General features: G+C 36.6%; 1 protein-coding gene across 1 annotated transcript; it reads left to right on the top strand.

Annotated features, from left to right (window-relative positions):
- Window positions 1-227: 227 nt before the first annotated feature.
- Window positions 228-15,732, top strand: LOC113066745 (kit ligand). The gene is made up of 10 exons (XM_026238756.1): window positions 228-543; window positions 9,002-9,109; window positions 9,704-9,760; window positions 9,848-10,003; window positions 10,463-10,673; window positions 11,261-11,296; window positions 11,876-11,967; window positions 12,063-12,175; window positions 12,470-12,522; window positions 12,641-15,732. Exons 1-9 carry the CDS (start codon window positions 529-531, stop codon window positions 12,498-12,500), a joined length of 819 nt encoding a protein of 272 aa, XP_026094541.1. The 5' UTR covers window positions 228-528; the 3' UTR covers window positions 12,501-12,522; window positions 12,641-15,732.
- The last annotated feature ends 273 nt before the right edge of the window (window positions 15,733-16,005 follow it).

The raw sequence follows: 16,005 nt of genomic DNA, 5'->3' as shown, positions 1-16,005 counted from the left end.
TTTCCAGAACGATACCAACATTCACTGAGCATTTCTACAACATCTCGCGCCAGAGACTTTTTCCACTACAAAACATCTAACAAACTATTTGCAGTCACGACACGCCGTAATCAAGCGACTCCATCCTGCGAAAATTAGCAGGAAAGCGCTGCCATCAAATAAATCTCAGTTGGACGTTTAGATGGTGATTGTGAAATCTACTGAGAGACCCAGGGCAGCAGACGAGCGAGATGAACTGCGGTGGGCGGGAGCGCGCAGGAGTCACACGATAAAAAGGCTTTGCTCTTGAGAAAAAAACTCTTGATTCTTTCCGCAGCCTTCCGTCCTCCATCGTGCGGTATGAAGCGTCTACCTGGATACTTACCATCATTACGCAAATTTAGGTGACTTTCTTTCCCTCCCGATTTGGATTCTACTTTATGATGATTTTGGATATGTACCTTTGGGATGAAGAGAACCCTTTCCCTGCCCGCCGAAGTAAGATAAAATAGGGTTTCGCTGCCACTGGAGTTACTCCTCTCGTTCCATATGAAGAAGTCAAACGTAAGTGAACGGCTTTTGCTTTAACGCGAGTAATTTAGCGTGAATCACATGTGAATTGCATTCGTTTTTGCCACGTTACGTGCGCTTGCATAAATGCGCTGTCTGCAGAGAATAACTAGAAGACATGTTAATGAACACGATAGCGTGTTTTATATTACAACACCTTTTGAAGCGACAGTCTAGACTTTCTCGCATCGTTGAGCATTTAACTATTTTAAAGCGCGCAATTGTGCTCACTTAATTTGTAGTTGGGGTTGAGGAAGGACTAGCTGCATAATGATTTATTATTTAAAATGAACTTGACGCTTTTCGTTAATTAGGCTTCTGCAAACATGCTTTGATCTTGCGGAGGCGAAGGTTGTTATAACAGCATGTTTGTTTCCATCTATTTAACTTGTCACAGTCATTTCTCGTCATTTCTACTCTATTTGAAACGGTGAGAAGAAGAGCAACTAGCAACTTCGATAAAAGCATAGGTTAATTCGATCTGATCAAACTGCAAAATCGGCCTTTGTTTGTCGTTTAACTAGAGAATATAATGTCTTCGACAATGTGTGGGGTTCTCTCTCGTTAAACGATTTTAAAACCATGATCGATAAATATAAAGTCCTCGGAAACGGAGATTAATACTGATAAAACGAGACGACCTTTGGACGTTTACGCAGGTGCTTGCGAAAAATCTACATGCACTAGATTTTGCTAATACATCACACACTGTCTTGGCCGTGTTACACAACGGCAAATAAGACAGGGGAAATGGTTTTCATTGACTGTGGGGGATATTTCCTCGAAATGCATCAGGCTTTTCGAAAAACATCAGTAACGCTTCCCTTGCCTTTAAGTGAACTAGGTGAGGCTTTGCGCTTGTTGTTTTAGGTACTGTAAATGATGAAAAACATTTGCCATGTTGTAAATATACTCTAATCTCTATAAGACCTAGTCTATATCGATGTTGGAAGAGACAAGAGTCGTTCACCTTGCACCATCTTAGCCCTGCTGGAAATTTGCATTGCATCTTGCTGAGAGTAAGCAGTTTTAGGATGAAGATTTTGTGTGTGTGTGTGTGTGTGTGTGTGCATTTTTGCTATTTTATTGATAGACCGTAAAAAAGAAACAGAACATAAAGAAGAGAAGTCAAATTGAACCAGGATGGGAAAACAGCTGAGGCTTGAATTGAATCCTGGTGTCCCATAAGCATGGCACCTTAAAATGACTGCAAAACGTTGCTTCAGTAAAACAATTCAAGTGCACATCATTTATGTTTAACTTTGGCTGTTTTAAAACTGCATTTATTGGCTTTGACACACCTTCCACATGGCTTACTTGTAACCTTACATGAAATAAAGTTAATAATTTGCTACAATAAGCACAGGAAAGCTCGCTCATACTGTGCATGTGACAAGTTTTGATTTTGGAACAACACTGAATCATTTGACTTTTGCGGTTAATCTATTAGTGAGAATGTAATATATGAGGAAAATGTTTTGTGAACACTTTCAATCAGTTAACACTGTTCTGTGGCTTCAGTTAAGAAACCAAACATAGGACATGAATAATCATTGGACACCAAATTACAGTCACCCGTGACATACATTGAGCCCTTTGCCAAAACCGAGGCTCAATTATGTGAAATATCTTGCATGAAAACAAAACACCTTCAATCATACGCCAAGCCCAAAGGCCAAAATAAGTTAGTGGCAGTTTGCAGTGTGACTATGAGGAAGTGTTACGCATTGAAAACTAGCAATCTTGAAGTTTTCTGTTTCATTTTTTTGCAGTATTGAATTTCCTTGTCAGTGTGTGTTCTTCACACACATTCACAAGAAGCGCATACCCTTGTTCAACACAGTTCCTTCCTGGAAGATTTCATTGTACTGTGAAGTGCAGCTATATAGCAGATGACATTCTTGTGAAAGGATTGAATTAAACTTACAGATGTGATTTGCAAGTTAAGCTTCTGAAATTAGATATGCATATTAGCACCTCAGCTGTTAAGTCATTACAAATGAAATGAGCTACAGCAACACAGCCACAACTTATGTTGTATAGACCACAACAGTAATCCTATTCACAATCTTCAAAACTGGTTTTAGTGATGACATAAATCTCTCAAGAGAGCTAGAACAAACTATGGGGTTGTGTAGCAATGGCATCTGCTTGTTTTAAGTTGTAAGTAACTTTAAATTATGCTATTAACTATTAATTATGTTGTTAACTTAATATGGCATGTTGCCGCATTACAGTATTGAAGACAGATATGTTTTCTGATAAGAAAATAAATGAAAAAGACAAAAAAAAAACAAGATTGCATTATTTACATAGATTTATGGGGTTGGTTGTCAATTACTTCCCTCATAAAATGGCCATAAATCATCTACCATTGTCTTTTCTGTTAGACAGTATACATGCTTTCTTATATACTTTCTGGATTTTATTATAAATGATTGTTATGTAAGCTAATTATTTTAGTTTACTTGTTTGGGTTGAAAGTATGCAACGATTTATTGTTGTGTCTACGTTTGAGAAAGTTTATGATCTGCACTTCTGATTTCATCATATCAGATGATTCACTCTGCGCTGTAAAGATAACTTGTGGATGTCAGTGTTTTACACTGACTAAAGCAAGTCGCAAATGTCCACTAGATACACAGTAAACCAAACACACAATGACTGATTGTTTAAGCAAAAAAAAAAAAAAGTTGGTACATTTAATAAGTTAATACATAAATATGTGGTTTGAAATATGTCTAGCAAGCCTTTCCGGAGATAACATACCAGAAATAGGAATGGCGGGTTGAACCATCATTTAAGTGAACATTATCAGCAACATCATTGCGCCATTCCAATTAAGTCTGTTTACCTGTTTACTTTGTTTCCATATCCTTTTAGTCCTTACATGGCATTTGACACTCACTTGGCTTTGACACTGCTAAGCCTAGTCCAAATAAAAAGGTTTTCAATAGCAGATCACAATAAAGGCTGAAACTTCATCCATGTTTGGAAAGAGCTTAATTGTATAATGGACTCTCTAAAGTGAATTGAACCCAATGATAAAAATGAAATCACTGGACCGTCAAATAAATCTGTTGCTTTTATTGGCGTACTCTGTAAACTGAATATGTCAATAAATTAAACTCCTAGCCTATAATATGATCCCTGTTAGTTTTGTATTGTTTCTGTATTATGTGTTCCATATGTCTGTTGTTTTATTGTAAAAAAAAAAGAAGTAGCTTTTCAATGTCTGGCTTAATTAGCGATTGAAAATGTCATTTCGCGATAATATCATTGCATTTCTTTTCTCTCAGAAATGACTTTCTCAGCGTTCTCCTCAAAGCGTTGGGTGGGTTCCATTAGCATAACTTATTTTCTCTGTTAGTTCCTGAACAAGGCCTTCTTCCAGGACAGGCTGTCACCCAGGCTATTGTTATTTTTGCTCCCACCCAGTCATAGACTCCCTTTAAATTAGCTATCAAATAGCCAGATCACATTTCATTGGACTCCTGTGGCCTGCTGTTGCCCTCTATTAAATCGCTCATCAGAGGACATTGCAACGTAATCGATGCTGCACCAGCTACTATAAATCCGCTATGTATTTTCCTATTGTGTCCTTTTGATTTGAGATGTTTAGCAGCAACCAATGACTTTGACTTTGAAGAAATAATCATTATGGACCACAGAGGTGTAGAGTCATGGCTGCTGAGGAAGAATTTGACATTCTTCTGTCTTGGCAAATTGAGAAAGCATATATATATTCTCTGGGACATTTGATAGCATCTTTAACTAATGTTTATTCAGTTAGCCAGAGGTTTGTAAAGTGCACATGAATGGACACAGCCAGACTGAGTGCAATTTGCAAAGGCAAATTTGATTTGAGTAGTTTTTGAGTGGATACTGGTCGCTGGCTGTTCAACGGAGGCTGAAACGATAATGCTAGTTTTCCAGCCGCTGATGTTTGTCCTCATGCTACTCTGGTCTTTGTTAGCACATCACACGGCTTTACAAAGCTGCCCTCCGTACACACATTTTGTCACTTTTTGTAATCAAAAACTAAGAGATGGTATTGTTTTTCTCACATGTTCAGAATCTTTTAGCTTATTCTCTGTAGTATGTTAGCATGAATTGTTAGCATATGTGTCGGAGCCAATATGTGGCTAGCTAATATCAATTATTGGGATTCTGCCTGTTTTGAAGTGTTAAGCTGATGTATATCATGAGATATCCAAATATTGACTGTGAAAAGATGAAAAGAAAGAAGATAGATGGTGACAAGACTTTTTTTTTGGCGCCATGTGCTCTGTTCTCGTTAATAAGGTAATGTAGTGAATTGTACATTGTTCAGAACGAGCTTGTATGTACATCTGGGGTGTGTGCAAAGTTAATAAATCCTAGCGATCAAAGTGTCTGGTCAGCATGACTCTGGCGATGATCTTATTTTCTAGCTGAGAGAGATCCTGTTAACATGAAGTTCAAAAGGAAGGGCTGAGTTGCCGCTCTCTCTTTTTGTGTCTGCCAGTCAGTCCAGCTCATGGTCAGCCATAATGAGATTTGTTCTGTTTCACATCTCCTTTGTCTGGCTAAGTGAAAGTGACCTCTTATTTGGTGTGTTGTAGCACGCTAACACTTTCAAGATTTCTTTGTAATTATAAAACAGCAGTCTGTACAATGTCTTATAAAAGCCTATTTTTTTTAAAGACAAAATGTAACAGAAAGGCGCAATTGTTAGATAAAAAAAAGTGATGTTGCGGGATATAAAGTCGCAATTATGAGAAAAAAAGAGTTCTCAAAGTGTTACTTTTACATCTTGCAACACGACTCTGACTTTTTCCACATAATAGTGAATTTATATCCCCAGTGTGACTTTACAATTATGACAAACCACAACAGTTGTGAGATTTAAAGTTGCAGTTATGTGGGAAAAATTGCAGTTGTGATTAAATAAAGGCACACAAAAAGTCATTTGTGTGAAACAAGGTCAGGTGTCAGGATATGAAGCTGTAATTATGAGGAAAAAATTGTGATATGTTGGGTCACAGCTGGATATGAAGTTGCGGTTATGAGGAAAATAATTGCAATTGTGGTATTGTGAGATACAAAGCACAATGATGAAACTCAAAGTTGCATTTGTTATATATAGGGTAATAATTACTTCAAATATTGTATTTACTGATAAAGATTTATTCATTTTTATATACGCAGAGCTGTTTTTAATAAATACATGCCCACAGCATTGCATTCTAGCATTGTGTTCACTAATATTCATATACGCTGCAATTTGCCACGCATTGTACATATTGCTGGAGACAGCAGTTAGGAGATGCCTACACCCACACACCTATGATACCTTAAATGCTGCCTACGTTGGTTTGGGAGTATCTTGTTGTTCAGTTCGTTTAAACTCTATTGATTCATGAAGGACAGTGGTGAGTGAGTTTGAATTGTTCAGGTTTAAATTGGAGACAGACAAACGTTTGTTGTTGTGTACAAAGTACTTGCTGAATCGTAGCTCTTGGCTATGAAGGCGCTTTAAAGTTTTGGAGGAAGTCAAATTATGTATAATATAACCAATAAAACATCTGGGCTTCCATGTGTTGTTTCATTCATCACATTTGCAACAAATCCTCATCTGGTTCACAACACGCAAGAGCTCTGTACAGTCGCTGGTGATGCTGTCTGAAATACTCGCAATAGATTAACTGCTTGTTTGAGTGCATAAATTCCAAATACCATCATGTGTACTAGCATTGTTTACTTTGAATTACATATTGTAATCCATTTATTCAAAGCAATACCTAAGCATTTACATGTGGCCAGTCTTTTGTATTGTCCTGTTGTAAATAAACATCCCCTGTTTAACCAAGAAGAATGTTTTTAGAAGAGCTTTTTGGAAAGAAGATGCATTTTGGAAACTCTTGTGATGGGGGAATCATTTATATTATATATTATAAATTGGTAGATTTGCAGATTTGCTTTAAAAAGCTTATGACCTGCATAGCAGTATGAACTGTTATCAATTTAACAGGTCTTTGACTCATTATCGATAATGAAACAAGCTTCTACCTTATTGCTTTACTTTTCATGTCACCAATCGAGACGTTCCAGCACATGATTTTCACAAAACTGGTAGCTAGGGCTGCACAATTAATCAAATTTCTAGTCATGATTACAATAATGGATGCTACAATTTAAAACAAATCATTCAAAGTGGCAATTAACCGTTTAAAGTCCACTAATGTTATTCTGTGTGCTTAAGATGTATTTTTTTTCCTACATGTTATCTTAAGGGTTATTCCGATTATTTTAAATTTAGTTCAAGTATAACATTATAATACCATTCATATTTTTACTTTTTTAGAAATTAAAGTAGAAACGAATTCAATGTATAGTTGACTTTTGGGGCTTTATACAATAGTAAAGCACTAAAAGCTTTTCAGTTAGAGTGTTTTCAACTTGTTTATTTTCATATAAAAATACGGCATGAATTTGCATCAACAATGGTATAAACATAATTCTGTGTAAATTGTATTTGTGTAATTAATTGTAATTGTAAATCATAATTAATCATCGCAACTACAATTTCATGGGAATAATCGACAATTACGAATTTTGTCATAATCATGGAGCGCTACTGGTACCATGGAATCAAAGGTGGTTCACAAATTATTTTTAGTTTTTATTAGGAATTGACTTTAGTCAATTCCTAATAAGTGCTTTAAATATCAGTGCTTTAAATATCATGCTGTGCATTAATTTTTTTACTGTTCTTATTCAGTTTGTAAATTCATCTTAGAAACACTACTGCTCCAACTATTTATATTCAGGTGAAATATGTGTGGTATTTGTATTGAGCTGTGTCTCAATGTTTTCTTGAATTTCCCGTCACTAGCTTTACATTTTAAAATGTTATAAAAAGTTATAAACAATTCAGCTTTTAAAATCTGTGTTAATTGTGGTTTGCAACATATTTTAATTAAGGTGACATTCTGATTCATGAGTGAATCAGCATATCCAATAATAAGAAAACATTTAGTGGGCTATTTTAATTTGCCTTATTTTGAATAATGCAAAGTAAACATTAGTACCAAGGAGCTAAAAGCTAGTTTGTTAAAGCAATTACTAACTAGAATGCTAGATTTGCTAAAACAATTATATAACTGTTTGCCTTTTCATTACGTCATTATATATATTTTGAGTTGGCTCTTGTGGTTTATGTTTTCTGTGACACAATCTCCAGTAAGGGAGCACAAGAAATTATTTTTCAAGGAGCGAATGTTTCAGTGCCCTTGAAGGATTTTGTAGTTGAGACAGCCCTAAAAATGGCCGACTCCCTAACCAGAGCCCTGACTACTGAACTAGGGAGCTGATTGAGACAAACCCAATGGCTTAATAGAAAGCTAGGTTGCTAAAACAGCAGCCAAATAGAATACTACTTTGCTAAAACAATACCTAATGAAATGCTAGTTTACTAAAATAACAGCTAAATAGAATGTTCAAATTGATGCTACAACAACAGCTGAAAAAAATGCTAGTTTGCTAAAGGACTAAGTAAAATGCTAATATACTTAAACAACATGTGTATGCAGCTTCAAAAGTGACTTCGAAATAAGCCTACGAAATGAGACACAGCTAAAACATCAGCTATATAGAATAGTTTGCTAAAACAATAGCTAACATTCTCCAATAGCCATCATGGTTTTAGTGACATCAGCAGTCATTTTATAGGAAAATGTTTAGATTTTGATGTAAAATTGGACTTTGGAATAGCATACACTGATGAATCATTTACAGTAAGACCAGAAACAAAAAACAAAAAAAAAATTTAAACGAGATCCCTGTATTGTGCTGTAGCTGTTTTTTTTTACAGACGTGTTTCTGGATGTAAACGTCTCCCAAGAAATGCATCCAGTTGTGGTCAAGTGATCTCAAAACCAGCCTAAATTTTGAAAATGTGAGCATCAATTTTGTAATTGTGCAATTACACAATCAGAGCATCTTGCAGCTAAACAGCCTGTCCTCACATGAGTCTGATCTTCACCTCTGCTCCACTCCCCCTCTCCGAGTCAAGCTGAAACTCTTTCAATCGCTAGCCCATTTCTACCGACAAGGCTCATGCATTGTTTGTCTGGGATCACCCTTGTAATCAGGGTTAAGAGCAAATCTGCCTAATGTTATGCAATAAGCTCAAATCACAGGTCTGGAAGAGGGGAGCAAAAGCTTTAAGTTTTAGGCCACCATGGGACAACAAGCTTTATAGCGTCGACTGGGAATTTGCTAGACAAAAACGCTCATTTATTCTCTCAAAACTAACCCGGTTGTTCTCAAAATAGCAGTGAAAACTATTTCCGTTTTGCTCAATACTCCTCTAAACAATGAGATTAGAACACAATCCAGATCTGTATTATTAAAAGATTTTCGATATGGTCACTTAGACTGATTTTTTTCTTTACCTCTTGTTTTTCAGATTTGGATATGCACCTGTGTCCATTTCTTGCTGTACATGACAGTTGCTGCCTATTCCAGTGAAATAGGAAATCCCATTACAGATGACATCAAGAAAATTTCTTTCCTGGTAAGAGCTTGGACATGCTTATCTCTCGGTGCCGGGGCTTTTTTTCCAAGCTTACTTTGTGAAAGACAACAGCGAAGGCTGATTTATCGATGCTCTGGGGGAAAGAGCTGAAATGTATTTCGTGTGTGTTGGAATGAAAGCCCCAGACATGTGGTTCAGAGTATGATAATAGAGTCATATGCATAAATCAAATGCTTCACTGCAGACAGTCTTTTTAGGATCATCAGAAATCATCAGCCTGAAAGGATTATTGAGTTTATCGCTTTATTGGAACATATGCGTTGTGTAATGGCATTTGCTTTCCTTTAGCAAAATATTTATGAAGTATGATGCCAAATCACTGTGCGTGCCATATGCTGAAAGGTTGATAACCAGGGATTCAAATGTTTTGAAGTAGATATGTAACATATGTCTGTGGTTTCCATAACTATACCTAAGCCAAGGTTATAAAGCAAATGAGAGTACTGTAATTCCATGTTTACATTGTGGTTACTTATTGGTAAATTTTCATTTTTTTGTCTTTATTGATAATGAAATGACCATGTGCATTGTAGTTTTTGGCATCTAGAACCGGCTTTCTTTCTCTCCTATTAGAAACAGAATATTCCAAAAGACTACAGGATTACATTACGTTATATACCTAAAGAAGTGGTGAGTTATTTGGTTTCCATTGAATCATTCATGGCAATAAAAGCAAACACAGTGATAATCTAGTAATGTCTTTTATTTTTCTTCAAGAGTGGTATGTGCTGGGTGAAGCTAAATGTATTTCACTTGGAGGTGAGCTTAAAAGGCCTGGCGCAGAAGTTTGGGAACATATCCTCCAATAAAGATAATATAGGCACTTTGGTCCAAATACTGCAAGAGATGCGGTACCACATCGGATATGGCTTGGTAAGTTACCTCAACCAAGTTTTCACAATAACAACTGTATTTCATGCAGAAATCTTGAAATATCTAGTATATTTTGTTACGAATTTTCTAGTCAGCTGTAAAAATCAGTTCTATAAACATCACAATGAATGAGGAACATTTGTAAATTGATAAAAAAGCAAACATTAAAAAAAAAATCAGGTTTTAGGCCTTAATTTATTATTTATTTATTTTTTACGTTTAAAATCATTTCTATACAAAAATGTATTTATTTAGAAGTAAAACATTGTAACCAATGATCAAGAAACGACCTATTCATTTTGTAAAGCAGTGCAAAGTCTGGTGTTTTATTAAGTATAAAACATTTTTATTTATTCATATTTCTATTCAAAACTAGTTTTTTTATATATCTTTTTAACTAAAACATTGCAACAAATAATCCACTTGTAAATCTAAACCATTTTTTTTCTGATTCTTTAGGAGGATTCAATGCTAGAATTCGATTGTCACTACGGAAATGAGATGTGGCTTACGGCCAAGTATTTTGAATTTGTGGAGGACTTTTTCAACACTGCCAATTTGTCAAGAGATGTCGAGGACTGCGAGCCCCCACCATGTCCCACATCCACAAAAACAACAGTAACGACAACTACGACGTCGTCGACATTGTCAGCGCAACATAGTACAAATGGTGAGGCGCATGTCATAAACAGTCGAAAAGACCTTGCGACGGCATGCTCTTGCGTATTGCAGAGTGTTGTCTGTGGCACTTTAATGAAGCTATTGAGAAACCACAGAATGTAATTTGTGGAAGGCCGCCCAATTGCAGCTGAGGTTGTAGATGTTAACACCGTTTTAAATCACATCTCTTGTGGCATCTTTGGTTGCAATGTTGCGCATGTAGTGTGGGTGTGGGTGCGTGTGTGTGGGTGTGTTTCACGTCTTTTCAAACGAGGCCGCTGGACAAAACAAGAGTGGCAACATATTTTTGTCAGCGGTATTATGAAAGAGTCTCAGCTGAGTTTCAAAACCAAGAGATGTGCTCCCTAGTGAACGACATGAAAGGGTGAACCGAATCGAAGTCCAATTGTCAACATGTTGATTACAGAGCAATCTTCAGATCTTCCCAAGTGCAAGCTCTTTCTTTCTAAAAGCGGACAGATCAGATCTTCCATTTGGCGGAGAGAAAAGGAGATTGTTTCTGACTTCTTAAGCATCTAACAATGAACGGTTTCTATATGAGACTTTTAATGGATCTCTGTTTCTGGCTTTCTCTAGAGAAACATAACAGTTTGCCTGATGACCCCAAAAAAGGTGAGTTATCGTATAAATGTCTTTAGTCATCAATATTGTATGCATCCAAGTGATAGTTGATCCAAAAATGAAAAAAATAATTAAATGAAATAATTAACCTATCCATATTATAAGGGAGAAAAAAAATTGTCAACGTTCTTCAAAATTCCTTGTTTAATGTCCAATAGAGGAATTGAGGAACAACTTCAAGTAAATGATGAAAGTAGTTATTTATTTTATTCATTTGAAGATGACTATCCAGCTTGCCAAAGAAACAAGAAATGACTTGAGAGCGAGTAAAGGTTAACTGAAGATCATTTTCATTTTATTTAGGGTAATCTATTCCTCTACCAATTATTTGAGGAACAATATTCAGAGACATTAGTTTGAGTAAATGATGACAGAATTGTTATTTGATTACATTTTTTATTGTAGTTTTATTTTGGGTGATCTATCTCTTTAACATTTATTTCAAGAGAGGTCAGATGTTGGATTTGGATCTCAATAGATATACTGTGAAGGTTAAAAATGTGTCTTGCTATCTGTCACAGTTCAACAAAAACTTTGCAAACTGATGAAACCAGTCTCATTTTTCTGTAGGGGCATTCCTTCCGAAAGTTGTGCAGAACAGTCTTATGTCGCTCCTCGCCATCCCGTTCATCGCCGTGGTGGTGTTTCTGATGGTCTGGAAGGTACGTGTGGTGGTGTGCCCCACTGAGCTTTTAGCATCACAGGCTTTTCGCTTTAAATCCTGATTGGTGTTTTTCTTTCTTCTTTTGTAATGCAGATTAAATCTAGAAGAAACGCCCCGCAAACTGAACGGAGTCCGGAAGAAGGTCCCGCCCTTTTCTCAGGAGAGGAAGCCAATATACCCCCATTAGATGTGGAGATATCTGAAAAGTAATGTCTGCAGCAGTCAAATCTGCATAGTGTGCTGTGCTTTTTACACTTTCATTGAGCCCTAAAATTTGTGAAAACTTAAGCTAAGCTTCAAATTGTCAAACTTCAAATACATATTAAATAAATCAATTTTTTTTATAATATGAAACCTAACAAATTGGTTTGCATTATTCATTTTTTCATATATTTTTTTTGGTTAAGTGTCCAAATATTTTTCTGGTCTATTTTTTTGTCCTGCCTATTCAGCTGTTTCAACACACCAATTAACACCAACTTCCTGTTTTTCTTTTCCAGAAACAGATTAAATATTATCATGGCAGTTTAAATCCAGCCCCAGCTTAACCAACAGGTAAATAATGTTCTTGTAATAAAGTATTAACCTGACCTGCTTTACCACATACTGTTATCGATGCATAAAGTCTCTCAGAGGCCGCAGCTATAATTTTGTTTTTCATTAACTACATTTCAGTCAGTCCTTCAGACGGCACAACGGACAGGAACACACAAGCACCACCTCCGAAAGATTCTCTTACTGAACTTCTAATTGTGAAGGACGCACACTGGCCTGAAAGGCAACAAACTGCTCTTTGAGAACTGATGCCCTCTCTTATCAACCACTGCTGAGCCCTTTGGGGTAGATAAGGTTGCTCCTTCTGAGAACTTCTCTGAGTCACTCTTCATGCTCTTCAAAGCTTCCTTCTCCTCTTGGAGACTGCAAAGAGACTGTGCAGGGGGAATTTGACGGAAAACAGAATGAAAGCAACACAGCATTGGATTCAAGTGGAGATGTCAAATAGCTAAACGCATTTTTTCAAGCACAGGAGCCGCAGTTCAGAAGGAGGGCAGCCATATTGTTGCTTGAGAGCAGATGGCCATCTAAAAGGAGTTTAAGCAGAATGACTACCTCCAGCTGCACTGGTCCATCTCCTTCTTTATTTCTTTGTCCTTGTTCTTTCTCTTTCTTTTGGTCTGGGTGTCTAGATAGACGCCTTTTCAGTTTTTTGAGTGCTTGAATCAGTAAAGTCATTCTCAGATTGTATCATCGGATTTGTGAATTGTTTTTGTTGTCACTATAGACTGGTGGTGTGGACTTAATTTATTTATTACTGAATATGACATGACACCTGCATGGCAACAAATATCGATAGAGACGAAGAATACAAGATCGTCTCAACCTTAAAACATATCCCGCAATCCTTAAACGCTTTTGTATTTTGAAAAATAAACCATACATTCATACTAGCCGCAACCTTGTAAGAACCAGTATAGCTTCTCAGCTGCTAAATGCATTCATGTGAATCTGTTTTAAAAGCTGTTAATCAAATATTAAAGTCTATTCAGTACACCCGCGATTATGTAGTTAGTTTCACATTGTGGCTTTTTCTAAAGTCTGTTTCAGTGTTTTTTAAAGTCCCTTAGTCAAAGAAAATTTCTGGTGGCTGCTAATTTTATAGACGACTCTGCTTTTGTCAATGGTCATGAGTTTTACAGTTTGTAGATTTTAATTAAGAATTAAAATCTGATTTTCCTGCCATACTAGAGTGCGATGCATCTGTCAGACTTAAAATATGGGTCAAAGTGAGCTCCGCTAGTATTACATCAAACAAAACGGTACACCTCTCACTACGAAAAGTGACTTGTTTGAATACAGAAACTCAGTGGTCCTTTGACGCCGTCTGAATATCTCGCTAGCAGTACAAAGTAACCGTAATATAAAACCTACACATATGCTTCTACTCATATTTTTGTGCCTTTTCATAGCATGGCTCTCCCTGTAAAGATTCTTTTTTGGATAACCAGCCATATATTTATTACAGAAAAACAAAATAATATAATAATGATATTGCACTAGTTATATTCAAGAAAATTACTCTAGGACATTTCAGTTGACTTTCCAAGAGAAACAAAACACGGTTCCGGTCTCCTGCTGAGTATGAATCAATTTATGCATGTTCACATCTGACGTCTTACATGGTTTGCGCTTAATCTGTACATACTGATTTATGATAGCAGTGACTCATATAGACAAGTGCTAATGATTTTAAGACGAGACTCAATGGCAAGACTCAGTTAGATTTGATTTGTACCCTGCTTTCTCCAAATGGTTGTAATGATCTCTATTCTGTTTTGTAGGAAATAACCTGTTGTCTGCCAAGTCTTCGTTTTCTTAGTTAAAGCACATAAATTTTTTAAGATACAGTATGTAATGTGAAGGTGATATTTGGTGTGTACTGTCTTGTACTGGCTAAAGGAAACTCCACCCCAAAATGAAAATTTTGGCATCAGTCACACCCCCATGTCGTTCCAAACCCGTAAAAGCTTTGTTCATCTTCAGAACACAATTGAAGATATTTTGGATGAAAACCGGGAAGCTTGTGACTGTTCCATTAACTGCAGGTAAAATTCACTGTCAAGGTCCAGAAAAGCATGAAAGACATCGTCAGAATAGTCCATCTGACACAGAAGAGACAAATTGTTGAATAAAGTCATTATTTTTGTTTCCTTCACATAAAAAAAGCATTCTCGTGGCTTCATAAAGTTACGGTTGAACAACTGATGGCAGATGGACTATTCTGTAATTTATCTTCTGCCTTCTGGTTTTCATCCCAAATATCTTACACTGTGTTCCAAAGTAGAAGAAAGCTTTTAAGAGTTTAGAACAACATGGGGGTAAGTGCTTGACAAAATTTTCATTTTGGGGTGGAGTATCCCTTTAAGGTGGATGTTTACAAAAACTCGTATTAACATTGGCCGCAATGGAAAATGCTCTCATTATAGTGTTCCAACTATTTTCTTGCAGTTAATCCGACAATCATTCTGAAGCTCTTGGTGGGGCATATCAGTGTAAGTATTTGCTTTTTCCATCACAGATTTCCTGTAATCCACTCCAGACCATTTCAGTTTAGTTCAGGGCAGCGCTGGTAATGTAACAACATGAGGTCACAGATGATAAACATGCTAAATTAATTTGTACACTCGAATTGATTCAGGAACCTCCGTGAACTGACGAAGTTTTAGCTTGTCTAGAGGGTGATGAAGCTTCCTTTGGTGTGTTTGTTGGTGCTCTGATAAGGTTCCATGTAGAGAGTCAATAAGTAATTTGTGACAGATAAGCTGCACCATAGAAATCTAAATAAGTGGAACATTCCTAAATGTTGTATGAGTTTTGTGTGTGAAACTGAAAAAGTGAGCTAGACACCCCCCCCCCCCCAAACCACAGACCACATGCCAGACAGTGAAATTCCCACCAATGCCCTGAGACTACTGGGAAGGCACTGTTGCTCCAATTTGCGATGCTGAGATGAGAGGGACTTACAAGGGAACCATACCAGGATTTTTCAGATTTGGCAACTCCCAACTGCCGCCATTGGATCCTGCATCATGTTTGTAATGCAGACTGCAGAACATAGCTAGTCAGGAAGCCAGTCAGGGTGCCAAAAGTAAACAAGGAATTGTGGCCCAGTCATTGACTGGGTGACAGTCTACTGTATTCTGTATTTTATAAGAATATATGCAAATATATGTATGAGATGTAAATAAAGTACATTTATCACTGAGGCTTGGGTTGGCTTCTCATTACGACTGATAAAACCATGATATTGACAGTTGAGCTGTCTGGGTTTGAACTTTGAACTTTTTCTTTTCTTTTTTCTTTTAACTTCCTTTTAATGTGTACTGATGCATTTAAAAGGACAGTTCACTCATCATCACCCTCATCCAAACCCAAATGTCTTTCTTTTTGCAGAAGGAAGTATTGACTGAATGCCTTTGACATCCATTATAGTTCATGAAAGTTCATGAGAGAAAAAGCGAGTCATTAATTTTGGAGA

This window comes from Carassius auratus, chromosome 50 (assembly GCF_003368295.1).
Source record: "Carassius auratus strain Wakin chromosome 50, ASM336829v1, whole genome shotgun sequence".
NCBI classification, from domain to species: domain Eukaryota; kingdom Metazoa; phylum Chordata; class Actinopteri; order Cypriniformes; family Cyprinidae; genus Carassius; species Carassius auratus.
This window is presented reverse-complemented; position numbering and strand designations above follow the sequence as displayed.

What these genes read in the sequence shown, in the direction of transcription:
- LOC113066745 (XM_026238756.1), top strand. An exon ending in ACCACATCGGATATGGCTTG is followed by an intron (nt 10,004 to 10,462) that starts GTAAGTTACCTC and finishes CTGATTCTTTAG; the next exon opens with GAGGATTCAATGCTAGAATT. An exon ending in TGTTTCTGATGGTCTGGAAG is followed by an intron (nt 11,968 to 12,062) that starts GTACGTGTGGTG and finishes TTTGTAATGCAG; the next exon opens with ATTAAATCTAGAAGAAACGC.